Source organism: Numida meleagris, chromosome 1, assembly GCF_002078875.1.
Source record: "Numida meleagris isolate 19003 breed g44 Domestic line chromosome 1, NumMel1.0, whole genome shotgun sequence".
NCBI classification, from domain to species: Eukaryota; Metazoa; Chordata; class Aves; order Galliformes; family Numididae; genus Numida; species Numida meleagris.
Window position 1 is genome coordinate 27,930,348 of NC_034409.1, and position 26,562 is coordinate 27,956,909.

The 26,562-nt window shown below is 35.7% G+C and overlaps 1 protein-coding gene across 5 annotated transcripts in view; it reads left to right on the forward strand.

Moving 5' to 3' along the window:
• IMMP2L (inner mitochondrial membrane peptidase subunit 2) overlaps nucleotides 1-26,562 on the forward strand; it is a 459,355-nt gene that overhangs the window by 401,624 nt on the left and 31,169 nt on the right. The window contains exons 6-7 of one of the 5 annotated variants that reach the window (XM_021384927.1): nucleotides 19,023-19,153; nucleotides 20,141-20,223. The exons of 3 other annotated variants lie outside the window; for them this stretch is intronic. In XM_021384927.1, coding sequence (XP_021240602.1) covers nucleotides 19,023-19,127 — 105 coding nt within the window. In that variant the 3' untranslated portion in view covers nucleotides 19,128-19,153; nucleotides 20,141-20,223. Of the gene's footprint in view, nucleotides 1-19,022; nucleotides 19,277-20,140; nucleotides 20,224-26,562 lie in introns of those variants that run through there. One more of the 5 variants, XM_021384926.1, reaches the window with a different exon arrangement.

Sequence of the window (26,562 nt, forward strand, 5' to 3'; positions counted from 1 at the left end):
AAATTAGAACAAATTAGAACAAATTTCAGTTGCTGTTCTAATGATTTGAAATTGATGATTGCAAACTTCTTTTGTCTTGGATGAGGTTTCTCATAAAATCCTTTTTGACTGTTCTTGTTATGTGAAAATATATTGATGAGCAGGCATGGACTGAGGTAAGTTTATTAGATGGAAAGTTTTGTATGTTTTTTTTTTCTTTGTATGAAGTACATCTTTTTATGTAGTATAAGTCTGAGGACAGAACCTGAATGTTAACATTTTCATACAAGAACTCTCATTTATACTGAATTTGCTGAGGCTGATTATAGTGACAGTGGCTGGAGGATTCACAATTCTGCCATTGTCTGAAAAATTCTGATATCCACCTGTGAAACACCACATAAGAACTATCTAGAGGAGAAACTGAAATGCAAAGGCAGAGGTTTTCATTAAAACAATGTGCTTTATAAGGTTGCTTTTTTCCCTGATAATTATAGTTGCGATAAAGGACTGTAATATTCTACCCAAAAGCAACTGTGCCCATTTTAGTTTGGAAGGTCCTCAGGGAAGTTCTGGAAATTTAGAAGGAAACTTAGAGAAAATTTCTTAATTTATCTCAAGTTAGAAGGGTTTAGAATGATGGGAGGCCAAAAGAGAATGAAAATGCCATCCATGTCAATTCTACCTTATTTTGATGGAAAGAGGAAAGGAGACAGTTCTCACTTTCGAAGAGCTCTGGTGATGAAGCCAGCGTATAAGCTGGCTATAATCTTAGATAGGCAGGGTGTCTTCAGAAAGCTGAGATTGCTGATACATCAGTATAAGTATACACAGAAGTGGAATTGAGTACATTGCATTTTGCATTTTACTGTATGTTTTCATATATAATTCCCATCACATCTGTATTTTCAATTTCATCTTCCCTGAGCATCTCACTGAGTGAACAGTAAATAAAATCTCAGTTGGCATTCCTGCGCTGATCTCTTTCATGGGACTGTATTTTGTTATAAGTACCTCATCCATCTGCTTGCTCTCAAATTCCCTCTTGGGATTGGAACACAGGTGCTATTGTAAAAGAATTTATTGAATATTTTGTAAAATTTGCCTTTGGTTTACAAGTAGTGAAAGGTCACCACCCTTGTTTACTGGGATTTCAGCTCTACTATGCTGACTGTGTGAAACTATATCAATAAAAAGGTGAGCATAACCTTTAAGGTAAAAGCCAAATTAAGCCAATAGTTTTGAAAGGCATCATTTACTGTAGTACACTTTTACTAATATAAAAATGTATCCATTTATTGCCCTTGAGGGAATCAAGAGTGGAGTGTCTGGTTTCTTGGTAGCTGAGGACATTCCCAGTGTTGAACCAGATCTTTCAGGGTGCCTGAATGCGTTCTGTGTGACAGAACACTTCAGAATATTAACACATTTTATATCTTTTCTCTCCCTTGGAAAAGATTCCTGTTTGTATTCAATATTACAACTAGTTGGCACTTTGAAAACATACATACTGAAAAATATGGAGCAAGATTCCCTTTTTTATCAGCCCAGTTTCTTGCTCACTTCCATCTGAATTTATGAAGACCCTTCAAGTCTTCATCACTGCAGTGCTGCATACTGAAGATCGAGACAAATTGAAGGCTCTCCTTAATACCATAATAGTTGAATGAGCAGACTGCTACTTGATATTTAATTGAAATATAACTTTTTATACTGCCTTTGGTTTAACCTTCAAAAAGTTGTAAATTGTAAAAGTGAAAAGTACAACTGCATCTTATCAAATGACAAATGGAAAATTAGACTTTTAGACAGATATGAGTAGCAGTGGGAAGGCTGTCTGCATTTTAGAAAACATTTCTTACACGTGGTATGGATGCTTCTGTTAAAATTAGCAGTAGAAAAACAGTATGTTAGATGTTTTGATCTGTCATATATTTCTTCCATAATTTAGTGCAGTGTAATTTCATTGTTGCTTGCTTGTTCTGAAAGCTCTGTCTGTCTAGCAATAGGCTAGTCCCCGTACTGAACTTTATAGCACCTATTATTGAACAAAGCAGAGCTTAAGAGACTTCAGTGAGGAAATTAAATAGGGGTCCAAAGAGCTCAGCATATTTCAATCAGTGCTTAGATGGAATTGCCAAAATTATGTATGGTTGCAAACCAGCTGTATTTTTAATATCAGAACATATGTCATTATCTTCATTTTCATGAAAGCTTTTTAGAGATATTAATTTTTTTTGTTGCTTTAGGTTTCATAAAAGAGATTTTATTAAACATCAGAAGAAGAGGTTTCTTTATTCTTAAGAGAAAAGGGAGCTTTGAAACAATCATAACAAAGAACAAAATGATGGTGATTTTCTTCATTGTTGCATGTCAGCAATCTTCTCAAATGTTTCATGGCTCCTCAATTGCAGAACTTGCATTCTTACCTCAAGATAATCAACCAACTTTCAGAAATTATCTCAGGGATGCCAGCTGCTGGATACCCATGGGGGGTGGAATGGCAGTTTTGATGCAACTTCTATGAATGAAAGAATCTGCGTCCATCTGGGTCAGATGCAGGTCTTAAAAGAATACTAAGGTAGCCTTATACTGCAGTCTTTCTCAGCTCAGTGACAGCTACAAGAATATACATGAATTATATAAAATTCTTCCCCCAGCATGGCAGATGCCTAGCTGGAGGCAAGTGCATCCTCACTGGGATCAGATGGCACAAGGGAGAGGTAAGTGTGTCTGGAACTACTGGCTTTTTCTGAGACTCAAAAAAAAACATATTTGAAAGCTATGTGTTTCTCATAGCATGTTGTCTGTGTAAGGAATTGGTCCTGATCCCAATGAGGTTAACACCACATCAATAAAGATGTTTTTTACAGGTATTTTTGAAACAAGGAACAAATGCTTGCTTGAGTTCCAAATGCCAATAGGACAGTCTAACTAAATATGTTGCACATCCACATCTTGAAAGCGTCAGGTGTCAGTGTACAAACTTTGTTGTACTCCTAGTGGTTTTGCAGAACTCCATGTTGCAAATGCTGGTAATAAACTTGCAAGGAGGCAATCAATCAACTACACCCTCCAGGTAGAGACTCATCAAGACAACTAACATGGCATATCAAAGATGTTTTATACTTTTCACTCTGTATCACTGAGGAGTATATAGCAGCCCAGGATATTTCTATTCAGATGCTAGCAACAAACTGGAATTAGTTATTGACAAGTAAGTTTTACATAGAGTCAGTAGTCTGTGATGTAGATGGATGATAAAACTCATTTAACACAGAAGAAAATACTGAAGGTCTGAATTTTGTATTCCAAAGAAGACTTGGGGTCACTACCTAGATCTGTTCTGTCTTGTCTTGTAATACTTTTTTTCCTTCGCTTTGTGATCCAAGTAACATTTTCTTTAATCTAGGATATTCTTAATCATCTTCTGAGAAGAACATCGGTACATTTCTTAAAGGTAGAATGTTAAATTAAACTAGTCTAGCTGTAATTCTTTCACATGGTGAAGCCTGAATCACTCTGCACTTTTTTTCTTGCTTTACATTCTCTCATAAATGTGAGCTTCAAAATATATAGCTACCTCCACTCTTATGTCCTTCTAAGGAACGACGGTAGCATAAAGCTCAAATTTACCCTTTATGTTCTTAAGCTTTTCTTTCCTTATTGCTCTGCTTTCATTAGAAGATTTTTAGAAGAAATTATCTTCATTTATTCTGAGTTTAGATTAGGAAATAAAAATTTCAGTTGTCTTAAAAATTCCAGTTCAATAAAACTCTTCTACATCCCATCCCAGTGACAGATGTTTTAGCTTGACATTAGTGGTTTTATGTCCAAAAGAGGTAGAAGTGTATGCATTTCAAAGGACAAGTCCAAATAAAGTTTCCCAAGATGAAAGTTGTCCAATATATTCTCAGTAAAAAAGTGAGTGTTTTAAAATAAAATTTATATCCTTTTTCTTTAGTGGCTGAATAGTGTATACTGCACTAATCATAGTCTTGATACAAGCATTTGCTAATAGTGCTGAGTTAATATTATGAATACACCAGTGTTATTTATGGTACAGTCAGAGTTGATTTTTGTAATCTTGTGATCAGGAAAGCTGCCACCTTTCCACTCCTAGCACAGACGAAGAGATCAGCTATTAAAAAAGGATGTAAAAAAAGGATTGGTTCAAATATCCTCTGAGTCAGTACCTGAATATTGCTTTTCCAGTTTCTGGGCTGCTATCTACTTTTGTGCTGTTCTTTCTTATTATTTCTATATGCCAGCCAAACTATTCAGGGTACTTCTATGTTAAACTGTATGAATAACAGTAAGCTAAGGTGAACAGATAGTGTTATGCTGTAGATTCATAAAGGTGTCATAATGCAGTCTGCTGGGTACATTCTATTTCAACCCCTGTAATCCACTTTTACAAAAAAAAAAAAAAAAAAAAAAAAAAAGCATTTCTTTAGATTTGGGAGCAAACTCTACAACTTTCCTACTACCTATAATTTTGAGATGAGTCTTACTTTTTGACTAGCTGTGGCCTGTATTTAATTGTTCAAATGAGAATCTGAATCAACATATGGATCATTCACATCTTTATAAATGTGGGCATGTTAATTCTTAAGCATGTGTCTAGGGAGAGTGGATTTCAGAAACATAGAAAAGCTATCAAGATTAGTATGCTTGCATTCTCTACAGACTTAATTGTTGAGTCAATGAATCCCACTGTGACACAACTTTTTACATTCTAGGCATTTTATTCCCTTTAATTTGTGATATTTACCTCAATGTATTGGCTGACAGAAAATAATGAATTATATCAGAAAATGAAAAAAAACAAATAACATCATAGAGGGAAATTAAGTACGGAAGTATGATTCACAGATAATTGTTACCAAAAAGAACAGGCATTGTAACAATTCTGATTTTTTAGCAGTAGGCTTACACGTTAAAATTAATGCATGTTAATTTTAACATTTTCATGTAATTTCTTTTTATGGATATGAGCGCTGACCTTTGAAGTGGTAGCTAAAGAGACTTACACATGAGAGTAGTAACAAGCACATACTGAGAATATATTCTGATTTAAAACTGGAACAGTTCAGGGTATTTCAACATTGAAGTGCTCAGTGTCACTGATACCACTGCACTATGCAGAATTCACATACAACTAATAAGTGAATGGCTAAGGATGAAGTAGCAATTGATGGTGAAAAATAAGCTTTAATGAACTCGATTTCTTTTGCAAATAATTCAAATATACAAATAAAGATATACAAATAAAGTCTCAATCTTCAGTGTCTTACTTCTGTTACCTGAAAATCTGTTATTGTTCTCTATGGAGAACTATTTTGGTAAATCTTGATTAAGACGGAAGTCAATTAAAATTCAAATTCACTTTAGAAGGAAGGAAATTGTATATATTATATATCAAAAGTACCAAATACATAATTTTATTGAAGCTTTCATTTTAAAAATTTTATTTATGCTGTTGTGTATTTCTTGAATATATTTCCTTGTGGTAGCAAGACTTTGAACAAATGAACAGCACAATAAAAAAGACAAACTTAATTTATGTTTAAGTTACAAATTTAGTAAACAGAAATAGAATGTATTTGCATTTCTTAAAGTATTTGAAGCAATGTTCTTGTAAGTCTTAATCAAAAAGACGACTTAGGCTATCTTGAATAAGAAAACCATCTTATCTGAAAAGTGACTGTAGGACCAGAAACAAAGGGTGGATTCTGAATAGCAGTAGGCAATATTATTTTCTTATTGGGTACTGATGGAACTAGCTTTGGAAGTAGTTTTATGAAACACCTTCATTAATTGTATGAGATAGAAATTATAGAGCATGTCAACACACTGTGGATGATATTTGATTCCCCAGAGTTGCATTGCCTAAGACAAACTGTACAAGTAAGATAAATCGTAGTTAGGAAATGAAAAAATGAAACTAAGCTTTAAAATGGAAGTCAAAGAGGATGTATGAACATTGAATAAATATAGACTGTGAGAGGTAAATATGACAAGTAGAATTTATAGGAAAAGAATTTAAAGTGAAGCTGATAAATAAAACAGGCATTATTTTTTTTGTTTGATATGTTATCCAGATGATGATCACAGGCTGATTTTTGTTTCAAGGCCACACATACTTTCTGCAGCAACATAGAATCCAATCTATATTACTTCAGTACAATTTTTTTTAGTTCAGACTATATATTACTAGAGAGATATTGACAAATAAGAGGGAATTCACAGAACTGCAATAAAATTTATCAACAGGAAAGCTATAGCACTCATAATTACAGTGAAGGAGTTGGAAATATGGTTCAAAACCCAGAAGGCAAATACAAGGTACTATGTTATATAAAAACTAATAATTGATTTTCAGTATCTGATTCCTGAGTTTGGGGCATAATGTTGGCAATACTGTTGTACTCATGCTGTGCTTGCTGTAATCTTTCAATTTCGCAAGGACATCTTTGCATTAAGTAATAGTTGGAAGTCATGAAGATAGAAAGCAATTTTGTTTTTAGCCTGCTGAATAAATGAAAAATATGTATTAATCAGTACTACTACTGATTTACGATAGATATACAAAATGAGATTTGATTTTCAGAATTTGCTCCAAAGCTGAAATTTAGTTTTGTAAGTGTATACCCTAATGGAGAGAACAGAACCAGTTTGAAATTTGCCTCAGATAGCTACAAATACATTGTCAAATATATTTATCAGTAGCAACAAATACATTTAAATTATGCAATTAACAGGCTCTTCAATAGAAGTTCAAGCTTAGGAGTTGGACTTGATGATTCTTATGGGTCCCTTCCAACTTGGGATATGCTATGATTCAGATCTAAAATAAAATTGCAAGAAATCTTTTATGTACTCTGAAATGGTTCAAACTTCTTCATGTTTCTTTTTATTTTTTTTCCCATTCATGGTCTCTAGTTCTAACTAGTACTGGAAGATTTAAAAAGTCCTGTCTGAGAGGCTGTTCTCACAGCTGTTCTGCTGTACTGCTAAAAGGCAAATAATTGGAAATTTGCTTATTTGTAATTGTACGAACACCAGTAAGCTACTACAGCCTACCAGAAAGACAAAATCTTTCTTAAAATGCACACTGCTGAAAACACTGGAATAGATTTTTCTGCCGTAGTTACATTGTCCAAGGACAACTAAGGATTATTTCCATATATTTATATAACAGTAGGAAAACACTAGACAGATACTCCTACAATATTGAGTGACAAGCTGTGTTTAAGTAAATAAGCCTTTGTTGTTTTGTCATCATTTGTGTCTTCTGTGAGTGAGCTCTACTTGATATGTAACTGAATATAAAGCAATTACAGTGACATGGCATTTAAGTTCCTGTAATAGCTCATGAGAAATATGCAGGAGAATATTTACCTGGATGAGTATTAGCAATATGCAAAAGTATGAAGTAATCAAATATTTTTCCAATTAGCAATATGCAAAAGTATGAAGTAATCAAATATTTTTCCAATTGAAAAGATTAAAAGGAAAATAAAGTTTGAAAAAAAAAAAAAAGATCATGCACCATCACAAGTCTAGCAATGTAACTGAGCAAGAAAAGACTATGAACTTCTTAGGTAAACTTCAGCACACAGAAACTCTGCACAGATCTTCAGATTTTATGATGGCATGTTTGACAAACTCACATTTGTTAGCTAAAATATATGTCTTACTGTACAATACATAGAAACCATGTAATTTCATTGGGGATTTGGGTAGGAGATTGGATTTGGGCAGGAGATTGGATTTGGGCTATGTACTGTGGACACTTAATATTTTTCACTCCATTAGGAAAACAAAAATTTACACAGATTTCAGAACACTCCATTATGAGAAAAAGATTCTTTCACATTTCTTTGTTCCAGAACTAGCCTAGAGTCAGAAAAGATGTGTAGATAAGACTTGATAAAAAGCATGTCCAAAACATGTGATGTATATTAAGACTTTTTTGTTCAGTACATGCCAGTAATTTTTTAAAACATTGTGAAAACTATCTTCAGTTTTACTTGAATTACCAAATAAAACCACATTTCTCCTAATAGATTATTATGAACTACTTTTTGGAAATCAATAGACCATTTCCATTTCCGAATCTTTCATGACAACTTTTTACTTAAATGGCAATGGTGGCTATTTGGAAAGAAGACCAGACAGGAGATGACACCATCCTACATAAGGCAGAAACCATCCTTTCATAATATAACTATTTTTACACCCCAGGTCAATAGTGTTGATTAGCTAATACTTGACCTAAAGACAAATTTTGTTGTAGTATAGATATAGATTGGTAAAATAGTGTCTTTTTGTAGTTGTTGCTGTATAGTGATTTTGAAATCAAATACATTCAGCTAGTTCAATAAAAACAGTGTATTTCTTAGTAGAGTGACTTAAATAATCCTCTAAGGACATATAAGCTTGTTTTCTTCTATGTCTTTGGCAGTACTAAGAGTTCAGTAAGCTATTTTTTTCTCTTTTATTACAATGCAATCATATTGTGTTTTCATTGAGTAACTACAGTTAGGTGCTATATATAAGTAGTTTACATCGTTCCTTCCAACAGGCAATGCTGTGCCTATGTCAAAATTGAATTTTAACCTTCATCCTGCTTCTTGTTCACCTACATTTATTAGGTTCCTTTGAACTTTTAAAATTATTTTTTCTAGTCATTAACAGTTTCCTACTTCCCATAATTCGGAAGCAGCACATTGGAATTAGCATCCACACAGCTTAACTCCTGATACCACTGGCATTTTAAGCACCATGTGAGACAGATGTAATCTGGACAGGTTTAGACAACAGAAGGGCTGAATGCTGGCAATCTCTTAATGAATGTGGGATGTCAGCAATTTCCAGATCGTAGGTTTGGGTGCGTGCCCAGCCACATCCCAACAGGATGTTTGGATGAGACCTGCATGTACATCTTCCTCAGCCCTCCTATCCTGGCTTCTGTTGACAAAAAGTGGCAAATGGACTAGAATGAAGTCATGGTCTTTTCCAAGACGGGTTCCCTGGTCTGCTCTTCTAGGACTTCTGAGTGTTCACAGCACTCACATTCGTGATGTTTAAATTGTCTTTAGTGTTTTGTAAGGACACAGTGGTTACACTGTGGCTACTGAGAAAACAACAGTAAAGTAGTTAACAAGGACCAGCAATGTTTTGGGGAAAAAAACTCTCACAATGAATTCAGTCTGGATATCTTTCCAGCACACTTCAAAAAGAGCTTTACTTCCTAATCAAGTACCTGATTAAAGTTACCTCTGTGAAATACATGCATATGGATTGTGCATCTCTGGAGAGGAAATTTCTTTCCTCATGTGTAATATAACTGCCTGCGTGAATCAGGCAGGTAGAAATTTGTACTGCTCTACTAGAAGGCACAACACAAAATACGAGGCTTCCAGAAACAACAGATTTCAATCCATTTCACATTCCTTGGTCCCAAGTTACTTTCAGGTCCGTGATGTGACTGCAGTCCTGGGAGACTGTCCCAGTTGTGGTGTCTCTCCTGCCTTCCTGTCCGATTGCTGCTCTAGTGAAAATCTCATTTTGGCATTGTCAAACCAGTACATCCTCTCACTCTCAGCTGCATGACCTCTTTATGAGTGATATATTGCCTTCTTCCCTTGGCTGCATGGTATGCTTTCAATACTCTTCTAGGACAGACAGCATAGTACTTTAAGTTTGTGTAAATTATTGTAATGAAAATAAGGTTGGAATCATTATTTGGCTGAATATTATATCACTAAATGAAACCTAAATAATCAATAATTTCCATGTAAATTCTAAAACCTCATCTTTTTTTCTCTAACTGTAAATCAGAGAACTTAATATAGCAATGGCAGTGCAGTTACCCTAATGCAGATGGTTAATGTAGTCTCATGAATAAGGAAGATATCTCAAAAAGCTAGCCATTTTTGTTTATAAGTTTATAGTTATGAATTTCAGGAAAAAAAAACATTAACACAATGAACTATTCTTATATAGCACACGTAAGGAAGATAGGTAAATAGTAGTAATCAGAGATTTTGGTTAATGTAGCCTGTAGTTTATCTGCCATTAAAAAGATTTTTCTGTCAAGTCTAAAAATATCCTACCCTACTTATTTTCGCCTTCCAGACTTCCTAAAAGAAAGTGAGCCTATAAATTACAGGTATTAGAAAGGTAGGAAAACTGACTTTATCCTCCATCAGAAAATTCCCTCCTGTGTTTTCCAGCCATTTATGAACGCACATGTTTGTAGCTGCAAGAAACTATGAAACTGTTAATCAGTATTGATTAATTTAAAAGAATATATTTCTTTTAAAACCTTTACTGGAATGAAAAGGATCAGAAAATATCTCATCATAATCCAGACAGCCACACTAGTTTCCATTTCCTGCCTTGAATGTACTTTGGCTTCAGTACAGCTGATAAAATTGCATATGACAGTGACTGCAGATCATTTAATATAGAGGATGATTAATTGCTTTTTTTAATATCAACATCATATTCTTTGCATGCAGTGTTATTTTGCACAAAGCATGCCATATGATGTTTATTAAGAATCAAATTAGGTAAGACATTGAATTTTGGCTGCTTTATAACTGCTCAGTCAAAGAAAAGAGTTTAAAGAGAGTTAAAATTCAGCTCTTCTAAATAGATTTTTCATCTTAAATATTCGAGGTAACACTCAATATAGGTAATGAGTATAAGAAATTCACTGGGAGAACAATTTCCGTATTTGCTTTTCTGAGTTGTAAGGCTAGTTGCTTTCTGGGAAATTGCGTACTTTAATAATCACTTTCATAGAGGTAAATTCTAACCTGAATGATAAGAATTGGAAAATGATACATATCAAACAGTAAAGGTAGATGAAAGAAGAATCCAGTGTATGAGTTGGAAAAGCTGCACTGTTACAGATTTTCTATTTGACCTTGGAAAGTCAGTTAACGTGTTCATATGTTCATGTTTTTGATAAATGTAAATTTTCCTACAAATTCTGAAGTGATCATGGTGAGGAGGCTATTTAAATACCTTAGATAGTTAGAAATGGCAATTGCTAAAGAGACCATAATATACTGTCAAAAAGTGTAGGACTAAAGAAAGAAAACCGCAACTTTTCACAATTCAAAACACCACTAATGTATCTTTTATTTGTTGTTGTCATCATTCATCCTTTATGTGTCATGTATCATGTTTTCTTTTGAAGTAAGCACTACAAAATTGCTGCAAAGCAATAATTCTAGACTGCAAGGTAATATATTATGTGCTGTGAGTATTAACTGTGGCAAAGTGATGAGAACAGTAAACAATTTTTAGGTACCCCCTAAAGGAACTATTCATCTTTTCTGTGACACAAAGTAGAATTTCAGCCTGTGCGTTAAAAATAAGAAGTGCCTGACCTTGAATTATGAGCTAGCAGTTCCAACTCTCCCACCTCTTCAAACCTAATACTGTTCTTCCTTGATTTCAGTTCCTAACTTCCCTGATCTTTCTAGCATCTTTTTTGCTGTAGATGAACTGTATTTTCCACACCAGCACTAGAATGCTTTGTCAGAGGCTGTCAAGGGAGAGAGATAACAAGTGCATATGCACTCCCTCGGGAGAGTTCCCTCTTAATGATTAAGTATCGGTACAAATTTCTGAATTATTCCTAATCCTGAATGTTCTATAAATTGGTCTGGTAGTACTTCAGGGCTTGTTTGTTTATGGCAGCATCTGTCCCATTCTTGAGCTGAATGCTAAAATCGTTTATAGTTTGTGTAACACAGTGTTGAACATGAGGTTTTTCCTGAAGGTATTTTCCAGACGCTACCAGGTATTCAAAGAGTTTAGGTCCCTTAAGAGTGCAAGAGGAAGACTTAAGGGATTTTTCTTCAAGCTGCTTGACATGGTTTTATGGTTTTCTGTTACTGGTATTCCAAATCAGAACATCATGTAGAGTACTGGGAGTTAAAGAGTTAATGCTGCAGTCTCGTGGATTGTTGATAGTTCTGGGTACCTGTCTCAGAAGAGAAGAACTATGGCTCCTAGAAGACTTCACTGTTCCATTTCCATTTTCCGTACAGAGGGAAAGATAAAACTGCCCACGAGTCATGGGACATTCTCTTTCTGCTCATCTCTGTGATGCATGCTCCCTAGCCATCTCGCCTTCAGCATTAGAGTAAGACCTTTGATTTTTGGACACTCTCATTTATTTGATTGATTAGCTTCAGTTCCAATTATGTTGTATTATATTGTGTTATCTCTCATTCTCCTATCATATTTGGTAAATTAGTTTTCTCCCTTAGCTTGTTGCCACTGTTTTGTCAGTAGGCTCATCTCCCTTCCTTTTCTCTTCTACCCTTCCCCCGTTCCCAGGGCATGGATCTGTGGGTCCCCCAGCCCTATTAGTCATGGAACCAGGCTGAACCAGGCCAGAACCGTGACAACTGCTTGGATTCTTTTCATGCAAAATCTTCTTTGGGTACACCTGTGCTGTTTCATGCATTCAATAGTTTCTCTGTTGAGAAACTCTTTCTATGCATCTCTTTCCTGTTACCCATCACGTGGAAAGAAAAAGTGAAAAAAAAAAAAAAAAAAAAAAAAGGAAAGAGAAAAAGAGAAGGAAAGAGAAAATAAAGCTTCCTTAGTGTAGGGCTTTGAGTATTGGGTCTGGTCTTGTTCAATATCTTCATCAATGACCTGAATGAAGGGATAGAGGGCACCCTCAGCAAGTTTGCCAATGAAACAAAGCTGGGAGGAGTGGCTGACACACCAGAAGGCTGCACTGTCATTCAGCAAGACCTTGCCAGGCTGGAGTGTTGGACGAAGAGGAACCTTGTTAGGTTCAGCAGGAGCAAGTGTAGAGTCCTACACCTGGGGAGGAATAACCATGTGCATGGTCTTAGATGATCTTAGTGGTCTTTTCTAACCTCAGTGATTGTGTGATTCTGTGATATCCAGAGGTCCCTTCCAACCCCCATGATTCTGTAATTACTGCATATACATAATAAAAAAAAAATCCTATGATTTTCAAGCAGAGTTGCTAAGTGAAATTGCTTGTCCCTCTTTTGTTATTACTCTATTATGAATAACATTTTCTGGATAAGCACTTCGACATGAAGAATTCCTCACATAGTTTGAGGCAATGCAGCATCAGGTCAGATTTTAGACTCTTTTAAACTGTCTAGCCATGGACTTCAGCAAATATTTTATCAGAAGTCTGTGCTGAGCTAGTGATGACACTTTTAATGGCAGGGATTTGAAAACACAGTATGTTCAGGGAGAGAGGGCCCAACCTGCTTCAAGGAGGCTATTTTGTCTTAGGAAAGGAGGACATATGTGTTCCTGTTCTAATTCCTCAGAGGGAGATATATACTTTTTGTCCTTCTTCTCTTTCATTTCAATGCAGAAAAGTGTGATGTTTATGACACAAAGGGCTATGTTTTTTTCCAAAACACATACTGTGCATGCACAAATACTGGGCATACAACCTGGGACGTGTGCTTTTAAAACATGCACCACATCTGCTAAAACCGTTGAGGTCGTTTGGATGTGGAACTTCAGCAGCGCAAATGACTTTGTTGTAGCTGTTAAAGTATTCCTAGCCACTTCACCAAGAAGAGTCAGATGTAAACAAGCTTTGAAAGCTTGTTGCAAAACGTCAGTAAGGCTTTTCCTGCCAGTAATCAAAAGGTGAAAGGTTTGTTATCTTGCTGTTTTCTGTCATGCAAAAAGCTTGCACTGACATTTTCTTTTGCTAAGGCAGTGCTATATGTGATGATATAACTTAGTTTGACTAAATAGCAAATGTGACATTAAGGACATAGAACAGAATGTACTATTCCTAATGACCCTAGGTTATTATCTTGGATAAGACAGTTTGCTAGACTTACCTTTTATGAGCAGATTGTTAGGGAAAAAGGGAACATCTGAGCACATGGATAACAGAAATGTCCCTCAGAACTGGCCTTAGCTTGTTGCCTAAAGTTGCATTTAAAATGTAAAACAAAAGTAATTTGTATAAGCAGATTCATATGTGGTTTTGAGCTTTATTTTTTAAACTTTAAACTTTTCAAGTGTGTTTACTTTTTCACTAATATCCTTGCGGTCTGATATGTCTGAAAGTGAAAGTTTAAGTATATGCTCCCAAATTAAAAAGCTAAAATCAGAAGAGTCTTCATTTATAAATGTTTGATCAACTTCACTGTCTTTGTCAGAGAGGAGTGTTTGCATTTATCTAGAAAGTTTTTGCTTCAAGCTGACGGTGACTCAGCTGGCAGCTAAAGAAAAATAGAAAAGAAAAAAATGTGTTAGACTCGAGACAACAATCACAATGAGGGTTCAAAATTGAATTACAGACATATAGTACAATGGTATTTTCCATTCCATGAGATTGCTGGCTTGTGATGTTATGGAGGAATGCCTGATTAAAAGGAAGGCTGCAAGTTAATTCCCAACATGCTCCTTGGCAGCTTTTTCATTTCACTTATAGGTAGGAGCAGGTGGTATCATTTAGAATTAAATACTTCATGTCTAGGTTGGCAGGAAAGCAGCATTTAGTAATGAAATGTCCCTGAAATGAATCTCATTAATTGTTCACCAATTTGTGGTAATTTTATTTATATTTGCATACTTTAACGCAGGTACAGTGGAACATCACATATTTAAATTGTACTTAACACTGAGTTTAACTAAAAGCAATAAAGGATCTGAATTATCTCAGAATGAAAGATCTTGTAAAGGTTTTTTTACTGAAATAAGAAAGCATTATTTTCTGTTTCTTTGAGATTTAAAAGAGAGAGCTTCACTACTTGTTAATTTGTAGTATTTTACAACCGGTTTGCTTTTGTTGTACTATGCGAAACATGAAATTGTGTATACCTCATTCATATGCTATGTAGGTATTTTTCATAATATTGTATAAGTGGTAGTTATGCTACATTTATACGCCAGAAGTTGAATTCAGTTTTGCACTGTGGGTGTATAATGGTTGTTGGATGGTGTTGTGGCAAATAAAAACCTCTTTAAAATAATTATCTTTCAAACAAGGAATCACAATTTAACTCTAAATATACTTAGCAGGGGCTTGCTGGTTCTTTACTGTGGGAGCTCCACTTTGCAGTTGTGTTTGAGGAGCCCCAGGAAGGACAGAGTACACATCCAGCTTTAAACCCCATCAGCTCCACTGGTTAATATCAAAGGGAAAAAAGAAAAAAAAGAACTGTACCAATGTTGTATCTTTGTCATCTGTGGATCAGATAAGCTTGGGGAATGCTTAAATCCAATTGCGTAGAAAATAAAGGGTCCAGAAATTGAAAGTATCTGATACTAGCTCAGAGGGAGAACTTAGAACCTAGTATAAAAAAGGGGAAATGGTACTTTTAGATTGGGCTCCTACTGTTTTTTTCATCACACTCTAAATTTGCATATGGTTTCCAAGTGATGTGCAACTAAACTCCACCGTACTGCTCTCTCATTCTCCCTCCTCAGAAGAGCAGGAGAAGAAAATACAATGAATAAAGGCTTATTGATTGAGATGAGGACACAGAGATCCCTCACCAGTTACCATCACAGACAAAACAGATTCAGCATAGGGAGATTAAAGAATGTAAGTCACTCCAAAAGTAATGCCTCCTATTTATTTGCATGGAAACTACAACAGAAACAAAGAGCACAGTAGCACTGTTTGATAGAGTGATTTCTCAGCTACAAAATACTCTTTTTCAAGGTAGCAGCTATGCATTTTTTTGCCAGCAATGAACAAAAGCCTGCATGCCACACTCACCTAAGCCTGCACCAGCAGAGGCGACCCACTGTTGCTATCACCACTACTAAAGTGTACCACCCACCATCTCACTGTGCTCACATCTACTCCATATTTATAATGTTTATGTCTCCATAAACATTCAGCAAGTGTCGATGAATGTCAGTGAGTGACACTTTTTCCACTGGGTGGAATTAGGTTACACAGCTTTGCTTCATATGCGCATCTATGTCAGATGCCATTATGTCAGAGTGCCCCTCTGCTGCCAGCTGTGGCACGGCAACAAAATGGAATGGAATATTGATGAGGAGGTTCCACCTCTACTGCCATACGACCAACATCCGCCCCTGCTGCTGTGGGCCAATAGGAGGCGTCACTTTTGGAGCAGCTCTCATAATTTATTGCCAACTGCTAACAGAGAAGAATAATGAGAAACTAAAATGGCTCCATAGCACCGGTCCAGCACGGGTCCCCGCAGGTGCAGCTCCCCCGGCCCTCCCGCCCCACCGCGGGCCCCTCCTCACGAGCGGCAGCTCCGGCCAGGGGCTCTACCCCTTCAGGCCGAATCCACTACCGCCCCGAGGCCCCTCCGTGTCCGCGCGCGGGGATCAGCTCGGCGCGGTGCCTGCGGGCCGCAGGGGGACGGCTGCTCCTCCGTGGGCCTCCCCTGGGCTGCAGGGAGCTGCTGCTCTGCGCCTGGAGCGCCTCCTGCCCTCCTCCTGCACGGACCTCGGTGCCCGCGGGGCTGCTGCTCGCATGTCTCGCTCCTCTCTCCCAGCTGCTGTTGCACAGCAGCTTTTCCCTTTCATTTAAATCTGCTCTTCTAGAGGCACAGCCTGTGTTCATGGCTCAGCTCTGGCAGTGGCGGAAACCTCCACCTGTAAGCCCAATACAGCTTGAAATTGGCAGATTAGCTACCTATGTAAGAAAAGAAATAGTGTCAACTGAAGGTAGAAGGAAGATTGAATCAAAAACCATAGTGAGTGTGTGCTCATCTCTGTCTTTCTCTATACACTGAGGTAGTGTTGCAGCATTTCCATTTGGATTAACTTATATCTTATCTAGCTCTTTAACTAGTTGCACCACCACTTTTCTTATAACAACGTTCTTTTTCCTGTCTTGCTGCCTCAGCGTGATGTACCTCATAAAACTTCGTTATATTTCTCAGATTTCTGTGTTCTGTAAAAGCAATTAGTTTAAAGAGCACCTCAGTATTCTTATTTTCTCTAAGCAAATATGATGCATAATGAGACTTAAATTAGTCTGAGTATCTCGGAGACTCTGGACAGGACAACCGCAGCTTCAAAGTTTCTCTGTTGCATTTTCTTTTATAGATTAATTAACTAGGTATTAAAATGTTTAGGAAATGCTTTTCTGTCACTTTTTCATCTTCAGCTACCAGTTAGCTGAAGAATACTTCATGCACTGGAGACACGCTCCTTCACTGTTGTTTTCTTTCTGCCTCTTTAAATTTCATGTTATAATGACTTCTAAAAGAGAATACATTGACCTTAATATGGTAGCACTTTAATACCAGTGCATGGTTTTAATACTGACAGACACTATTACAACAATTAATGTTATCATAATGACTTTCCTGTTATTATTATTGTGATCCACTTTTCCATTATCAGCCGGCCTTAAGATCTAGTTTAATTTGAGACACATACCAATTAATGTGAACTAAAAACAGCTCCGTGAATTCATTACAACTCATCAGCTTTGTAGTTAAATACAGTAAGCAACATAAAAAAAGTTTAAGAAAAAACAGTTCCACTTTTTATCTATTTATTGTTTATTTATGAACATATAAATAATCTATAATTATATATATGTATTCATAAATGTATATATTTATATCAATATATCATGTTGATATATTTATGTTTTCAGAAGGCTTGTAATAACATAATAGTAATGATGTAATTAATTCTTATGAGAAAAGCTCATAGACGCCTATAGGATATTAGATCGTACATTTTCAAAGTTACATAAACTTTAGACTAAGCTACAGGAAGAAATTAAGTTTTGATATTTCTGTTTTTAAAACCTATCTGAAGAATATAAAAGAATTTTAGTTCATTTGCTGGATGTTTAGTGTTTACTTCAGTATAGTTTCCTTTAGGGTAGATTGTTGAACACTTCAGAACTGAACCACCTAAAATCATTGCCATGTTTATGAATGTAGGCTGACTTCTACTGTCATTTCATTGATACTCAAGCTTTATCCTTTGAAAACGATTTGACATATTTCTTTTCAAGTAAGAAACCTGTGAAATAATTTCATTCAAAGCCACCTATGATCTCTTTTTGAAGCCTTTTCAAGTCAAATCCTTTCACTGTCATAAAGAATTTTCCATTATCTTGCCCACCATTTTTTTTTCTTTATACATGCCATCCTTTTTTGCATTACACTCAAAGAAGACAGTGATGCCAAAGCTTTCCAGAATTTTGCTCCAAGATAACCCCTCTATTCTCACTACTGTGAGTGGGAAAAAGTAAACCTTAGGTGGAAGGGATGGCAGAGATTACTGCCCACCACAAATAGTACATTTACAAAAAGATGGAACTATGGCTCCCACAGTGTGACCTGAATGGAAGCATGAAGTGCAATTAAGAACTCAAACAGTCTGTGGTGATATTCTGTAAGTGAAGGGAGAGAAATGGCTAGGCTAGAAGAAAAGCACGATAAAAAGATTAAAAGAAAAAGTCATTGAAAAGCTAAATAACCATATTCAGTAGCTATGAAAAGTAGCTAATAAAAATGCCAAAGTGTAGAAAATAGAGAACACTTGGTGATCTATTATGTCTCATAATTCAAAGTTGCAAATTTCCCCCCAGAATGCCTTAATGTTGTGCAATTTGCCTTTGTTCTACACCAGTTGGGAAATTCACATATATTACTGAGTTCTACGTGCCACAAGAACACATATGGATCCATAAGACACCTGCATATGCTTATGCCTAACTCACAAGTCTGAATCTAACTTGCCTCACATGCAACAGGCATTGAGTTTTCAGATCCTTAGCTTTTTTTTTACTACCAAAAATATTGTCTTTCTAACGTCATTTCTAACTGTAGTCATGTTTCACCTATCCATTTGCCTTCTGGGTCCTACTCCCTAATTCTTTACAGTTTAAAAATTCATAAATTGTTAACTCTTATCTCATTATCCTGCTAGTTGTATGCTAATTAAATAGAAAATCTTTCTTATAAATTAATTTTTCCAGCTTCACGAATAATTTTGTTGATTTCTTTGATCTTTCTCTGTTGTGTTTATTTCAGACACAAAGAAAGAGAGGTGAGATGAAAGGAAGGTGGAATACAGAAAGAAGAATTTTAGGGAAAAAATGCCAGGAGGAAAAAAAGAACCAAAGATGTACAGCATAGAAGTGAGAGCAGCATTTGAATTAAATGTAAATGATTTATTCTTATTGAAACTAGATTAGAAGTGCATGGTATTGACTGGTTTTTATCTACCCCACAAAGAGATGTGTTTACTGTCAGCATCCACAGTTCATTGTTGTGAGGTTGCAATTAAACAGTTATGAACTTCCTGTTATTGCTTGTCTTTAATGTGAAAAGAAGTCTCCAAGGACACTGCTTACATGGATTTGTCTCCCTATAAACAAGGTTCAGTGAACTTTGGAGTGATGTAAAGAGCATTTTACTCCCCCTTGCTCCAACGATTTGGTTGCATAGCACATACCAGAGAATAACTTTTGAAGTAGAAGTCAGTCACTGTTGTGAGTCTTTTCTTTTGGACTTTATTCTAAACATTGGTTAAGAAAACGGAATAGTCTTACGAACAGTCAAATCCGGTTTTGAACCCTGATTTCCAGTGTAGCAAATTGGTCTGTTTTACCAGCTTTTCCTTTAAAATGGCCAGTTTTCATTAAATAAATACGTATATATAGGAAGTTTACCCATCAAGATAATTAATATATTAAGGGAATTCAAGATGAAATACATTTCTGTGGAAAAATCGGAGCCTTTCTGGTTTCTTCTTATTAATGTCACAGATGATACATATACATAAAATTCTTTGCACTGGTCTATAAAGAGGTGCAAACCCACAAAAAATAACTAGAAGATTGTATTTGGATTTTGCATTTTCAAAAATGTTATTGCACAGATAGTTTAGTTATGTGTGACTACAGTAGGCTGTCATGGTGGTCTGAATTTCCTTCTTTTTCTTTAGATTGAACAATTAAAACTATAAAGTAATTTGGGAAAGAGGGAAAAAGAAAACAGCATAAATTGTAAGCTCTTAGGTTAGGAGTCCTCTTATCTGAAGGACAGACATGTAAGTCTGAGGTTGTGGCTAAGCCTGTCTGTACAATCATTGAGGAAGAAGTGTCATCCTGAATGACCCTAATGAAATAATTTTTTTTCTTTTTTAGCTGGATTGAGTTGCTAGAAAGGAAGTGAGGAATGTGTCTCAGTCCCTTAAGTGCAACCTTTATACACTAAAGAGGAGGTTCCCCGTGCTCAGCATTATCTACAATTTTATCATTGTTTCTACTGAACAATTGTATGTTCATCTATTTTTCTTTAATTTATCATCAGATAAAGTAAATAATACACCTGATTAGAAAATCAAATAAATTGTATGTTACTGCTGACATTAACCATAGTTCCTTCAGCCTACTTTGATCCCAGTCAAAACAGTGAAATAGCTGATGCAAAGCTTGATAAATAAAGATTTAAACTAGACTGCCTAAGGTAATGCCTATCAGCTGGGAATTATAGAAAATAGAATGTATTTTATGGAATCAAATATTTTTAATGAACTTGCAAGCAGGATGTTATAAAAAACTGTCTTTTAGTTCAGCTAATGAACTGAAAAATTATGTAGGAAATAGGATCTGATCTAATTTAATTTCTGATATTTGTTTTTATTATACTAAAAATACTGAAACATGTACTTTAGGACAACATGAAGCATTTAATTTGATATGAAATTAAACCTTCCAAAGTGCACAAAGAAAGCCCCCGAGCAGATATTTTAATGAAATGTTGTAGTGCTGCAGGTTAGCTCTCAGTGTTCAGAATACCCTATACCATCCCGTGCTCCTGACCAACTTTTCCTGGACTGAGGTCAGTGAGGTGTTCTGAATTGCTGTTACGTTGCCCTCCAGCAGTGTATGTTCTAGTTCATATGTATTCTGATTGATCAAATCAGAAATCTCAGCCTGCTATGCTGAAGATAATTCTTTGGGAAAAAAAAAAAAGAAAAACAACCGCTCCATAACTATTGAAACATCTTAGTTATTTTGAAGTTTGAGCTGAGTGTATGCTGAATGATACAAATGTAGAATCAGAAACTTTCAGAACCATTTCCTACAGCACGAAGATTACCTTGCTATGGTCCCAGGGTTGGGGGGGGACACTGATGGTCAGTTCGATCTTGTCCTGCAAAGGAACTGGGAGATGACAAGGCGTACATCTGGACCTGAAATGAAGCTGGGATGTATCTCTAAGTCCTTCTTACTTAAAAATGAATTGATTGTTTCATGACACGATTGACTTCACTTACTGTAAATCAAGCCCATTCTTCTTGAGTAGCTGTATGTAGAGATGTATACCTATTCATCTGAAATTGAGATAATTTGGTTTTACTCAACATTTTATTCAAATTTTAATGATGAGAAAGATTGATAAAGTTGGATGCAACAGAATTGTTCAAAACATCACGCAAATTGGGAAACTTTGGCCACTTATCTATCATAAAATAATGGTAATTGCTTATTTTTAAACAAAACTGTGTGAGAAGTTTTCTCTCCCTTTTTTAGTACAGTCTTACACTTGGAATTTTGATTATTCTGTAAGCAGCAGAGTATTATAATAGCATAAGGTTGTTTTTGAAAGAACTATGAACATAATTCACCTGGTAAATATTTTATTATTGTTGTTTTCCAATTACAAAAAAAAATCCCCTAATCATCCTCCACAACATTAACATTCCTATGAGTATGTTCATGTGCAGTAATAAGTAATAAGTAATTCCTCCTTTTTCACTTGAAGGAATGTGTTCATGCCATAATGAATTTTCATAAATGCCGGTACTCTCCCAGGAGATATCAGGAAAATCAGAAAACACTGGTTCTCATCAATATGTATGTATATAGGTGTTTGATAACAAGGCCTTTAGGTTGGTATGGTATGAGAACATGCATTCCTTTGAAAGTCAAGCCAATATGTGCCCATTATATTATTAGTAGAATTACAGAAAAGCAAAAAAGAGTTTTGGATGTTTAGGAGCAAACTGTTCTTATCTGTGATGTTAGTATTGTGGTTTAAAACTAAATGAAAATATGGAGGCTAGATGGATTTAGATACTACAGCATTTTAATCACAGATGATAAAGTTTTATGAGTTGCATGAGTTCCCTGTGCCATGAGAGAGATGGTGCAGTGAGGGAGAGAGGTGGGACAGGTTTGTGTACTGGTTTTCTGAATGAATTCTTCGTTCCACTGGAGAGATGCTGCAGTCCTTCAAGCGACTCAGGTGGATTTGTAATGCCAGTAGCTGTGCCTGGCTGTGGGGTCCTCAAGACTCTTCCCTGCTCCTTGGTGGCCCCAAATGCTCATGCGAGGTAATATGGTTTCCTTCCTGCATTCCCCAGCTAAGTGTCCTTTGCTATAGGACTAAGTAGAGAATGACTTGTTGGTGATTAATCTGTCCAAATTGTGCTGTTGTTTTTTGATTTGCTGTCACTGCTGTTGGTGCTCACTGTCCAGACATTTCTTTAGCACTTTTGCACTTCTTGATGGTTGACAGATTATTGACATAGTGTGACAATCTACTTACTCGATCACACAAAAACTTCTTGAGGTGGATTCTGTTGTATGGAACAGGCAATCGATCATACTTTTCTTCTTCTGCATACACAAACCATTTTCTAATTTTTTCTACTGTTAGTGAAACTAAAAGCTGGCTACAGTTCACAGGCTTATATACTAACAGCTATGCTCACCAGGCATAAGACTCATGTTAATTGCTGTATTTGGACATACTGGAAAAGTACTGTGTCCAATGCTTCTGCTAGGAAATGAAGCCACCTAATAAAGCTTTTGATTCCCTCTATTGCAGCTGCCTACACGAAGATATTGGTATTATTTTTTTCACCCATAGCTGGTGTTCGGTCTGCAGTCATTCCAGCTTTCGATCAGTACACAGTTAGCATCCTCCTTCTTTGAAGTATCTAGCAGACCCTTACAGACAGTTGAACTCAAAAAGACCTAAGGACCAACTTAGCGTCGCAATTTCTATGTTCCTGTATTTACAGGTGCAAATTACATTTTGTTACTTCTTTATGCTATTTAGCAAGGGCAAGAAGTTTTATTCTACACTTACACATGGCCTTTCTGAAAATGATTGCAGCTAGCAAGGATTCCCACTTTCCTGTCAGTAAAAAACTCTTAAATGATCAACATGTCTTCTTTCTTCATTATCGGTCTCTTTTTCTTCTTGTCTCTTTTAGTCAATCTGGATGGATCGCCTCTTTCTTGTATGGCTGCAGATGGTGACAGTGTACAATAAGACTTCTTAGTGATGTGATCCTCTTTACTTAGGAGTCTGCATAGCTCAGGCAGTTAGACATCTGCATAGCTTTTGCTTCAAAAGCAAAGTGTAAGTTTAAGTTTCACTTAAAAAGTATATCACCCAGATTTGAAAATTTTTATTCTATCCAGACTTTTATTAAAAAAGAAAAGTAAGGAAGCAACACCAGATTCTTTATACAGCACACTGTGCAGTCCTGATGTATGTTTGAATTTGAAGACAGACAGAGGGTTTCCTTAAAGTATGAGCAGCTTTTTTAATAGTGTAGAGGATGGAAGTAGTTGTTATATAGAGAATGAAAAATAAAGAAGAAAAGTGAACTAAAGCTTCCTCACAAGTAACAGTGAATTTAAACTGCTGTTGCTTCAGATCTTGAAGGCCAACTAGAGAAAAAACTGTTTTCTTCTTTTCCTGGTCATTGATGTGGTAAACTTTATAACTTCATATTTGCACAGCTCACTCTGAAATTTGAGCCGTAACACAACTTTTGGTCCTAATTGATTATGACCCGTCGAAAATGTGGGATAGTTTTTTGTTGCAAATGATAACATATAAAAGTAAAGGGCCTTGAAATATTGAAAACCAACAATAGCCTCCAGGAAAAGTGTACTTTTATGTATTCAGCTGTGAAAACCTGAAAGCAAAAAAACTTTTTGTTATAGATTCAGTATCTCACATAGTACAAGAACCAAGCTGAGTTGCCAAAGTATTTCTGCTCCATCTTCCTTCACTTCACCTTTGAAAATGTAATCTTAATGGAAGGGAGTCATGAAAAGAGTGAATTAAGTTGCAATATGGGCTAATTGACCAATGTGAATATTAATGAAATACAATGTAATGGATCTTGCAAGAAGTAAATATAGGTTAGATCCAAAGGGTAGGACAATAATGCAGTTTCAGGGATAATTTTCCTCTGTGAAAGATGTAAGAGTTTAAGAAAGCCAATCAACTGAACATAATAAGCTTATCATTTTGAAAGCCAAAGGATTTTTCAGGTACCTTTTGAGAGGTTTATTTTCAATGCCAACTTTAGTGACTATGCCTACTTTAGAAAATAGTGTGGACCAACAAAAGGCAAACTAAACAATGAAACAGAAAGCCCTAATGATTTGTTAACTCACATGATGTACCAAATTGCCAGGTTTAACTTTGACCTATTTATAGTTTGATGCCACAGGCCATTTGCATCTGGATCACATTAGATAAATCTTCCAGTTTAGTTCCATCTGAAAGTAACTGTTTGATTTGTCTGCACATCTTCAGATGTGTGCAAAGAGATCCTGCAAGCAGGATATGTACAAATATATATTCACTAATATATGTGTGTACACATGTTCACTATGTGTAGAGCAAAATAAAAGATAACCCACCTATGTAAATCAAAAAACTCCTGTAAATAAAATGACTGGAGAACTACTTGGTGAAAAGTGAGTTGAATTGGTAACTTTGTTTTTAAGAAAAATGATGTTAATTTGGAATTTATCAGAAAAAAAAAGAGTAGGCATGATTTGGGGCCTGTGAGTTTCCTTTCATAGAATCATGGTATCATTAAGGTTGGAAAAGACCACTAAGATCATCTAGTTGAGATGTCATCCCACTGCCACTATGCCCACTAAACATTGTAGTGGGGGATTAAGGACTTATTGTCAAATAACAAGATATTAGCATAAGATTTCATTGAATGGTATGAGTGCAGTAGGATTTTAATTAAATATTTACATATTTTCTTTAAATATTTCAAAATTATATATTATTTACAGATGCTGGATAGAAGGAAGTGTTTAACAAACATGACTCATGGAGATAAAGTGATTGGAAGCTAAAGTTGGGCCAATTCAAACAAAAAATATAGAAAATTAATAATGGCAAAAGGCAATAACTTCCAGGACAGCTTGCCCATGGTATTGAATTCTTATCTATTGCAGTCTTAAAATCCATATTTTCTTTTAATAATGAAAATTTCTATAGCTCGTTAATTTTTGATAAGTGGTTTCTGTAGAAAGTCGTATCAGATGATCTTAATGATCTTTAAAATCTTTGACTCTGTTAAAGAGTATTGGATTTGTACACTTTCACTCATTAAGGTCACACAGTTTCTGTAATTTTCTTAGAGACTTGAAGGGAACATTGGACCATTTAGTCAGCTCTCTAGAATGGTGAAGTCCATTGAATTCTGCCCGAGGATCTCTTTCATTCCTCACACACAGGTTATTTCCTAGGTCAGAAATGCTTTTTAGAGAGAAGAAATGTTATTTCAAAATACAGAAGATATGACATATACACAATGCAGTCTGCTGTAATGTTACTTCTGTTTGTTGATCCAACAGCATCCCTCAGTTTAAGATTAAAATTGATAAAATATGTACAATTTTGAAGAAAATTTAATAGGAATATTATATGTTTTTGGTAACTAGAGATTTTAAATCAGTGCACTGAGGCCCTTCAGTCTATCACATTCAGAGTTGAGGGTGATATGAAAATGGCTAAAAGGCTCGTTTGCCACAGGAGCTCAGAATAAACTAAAATGGAAATCTACTTACACACAGTACAGGAAGCTCTCACTGTCTGTTACTTTCACTATTTGTCTCAATAAGCTTAAAAGCTCCACAGACACAATTGCATGGACATAAGCAGTGTGCTTTGTGGAAATTTAGCTGGAGGACCTTCACAAGTAATGCAAATAAACTACTGTGCGAGACTGTGCATCTTTCAAACTGTTTCTACTTCAAGCAGGCTACAACAAGAAAAATGTTAAGTTAGACTGCTGCTTGTTCAATGATCATATACTGCTGGGTCTGCATGGCAGAGATTTAGACAAAAAGTCGCTCAGTCACTTATTACCAAGAGAGGACTGCATCTTCAGCAAGCTTGTCTCTTTCGTTTGTAAATAAATCAAACATTGGAATACAACTGAGGCTGGAATTTATGTCATGTAAATTGAAGCTTTGTAATGTAAGCAAGTTGTGTCAGTTCACTCTATGGTCAGTGAACAGTAAGAGTTGCTCTTGGAGGTGAATCATCCGGCTTGCCTTGGATGTATTTTGGAACTGTATTAATTGATGTCTGCCTTATGCAACTAAGAGTTAGATATTTAGCCTAAATTTCTCACTCAGGCTATTCTAGTCACTGTAAATAATATATCTAAATATATTTTTCCTAAAAGTCAAATGAACCGGCATAATGCATGAATTCCCCCTGTGATGTGTGTAAGTAGTTCTTTTTGTAATTCTTGTATTCTGTGATCTGCAGAATCAAGTGA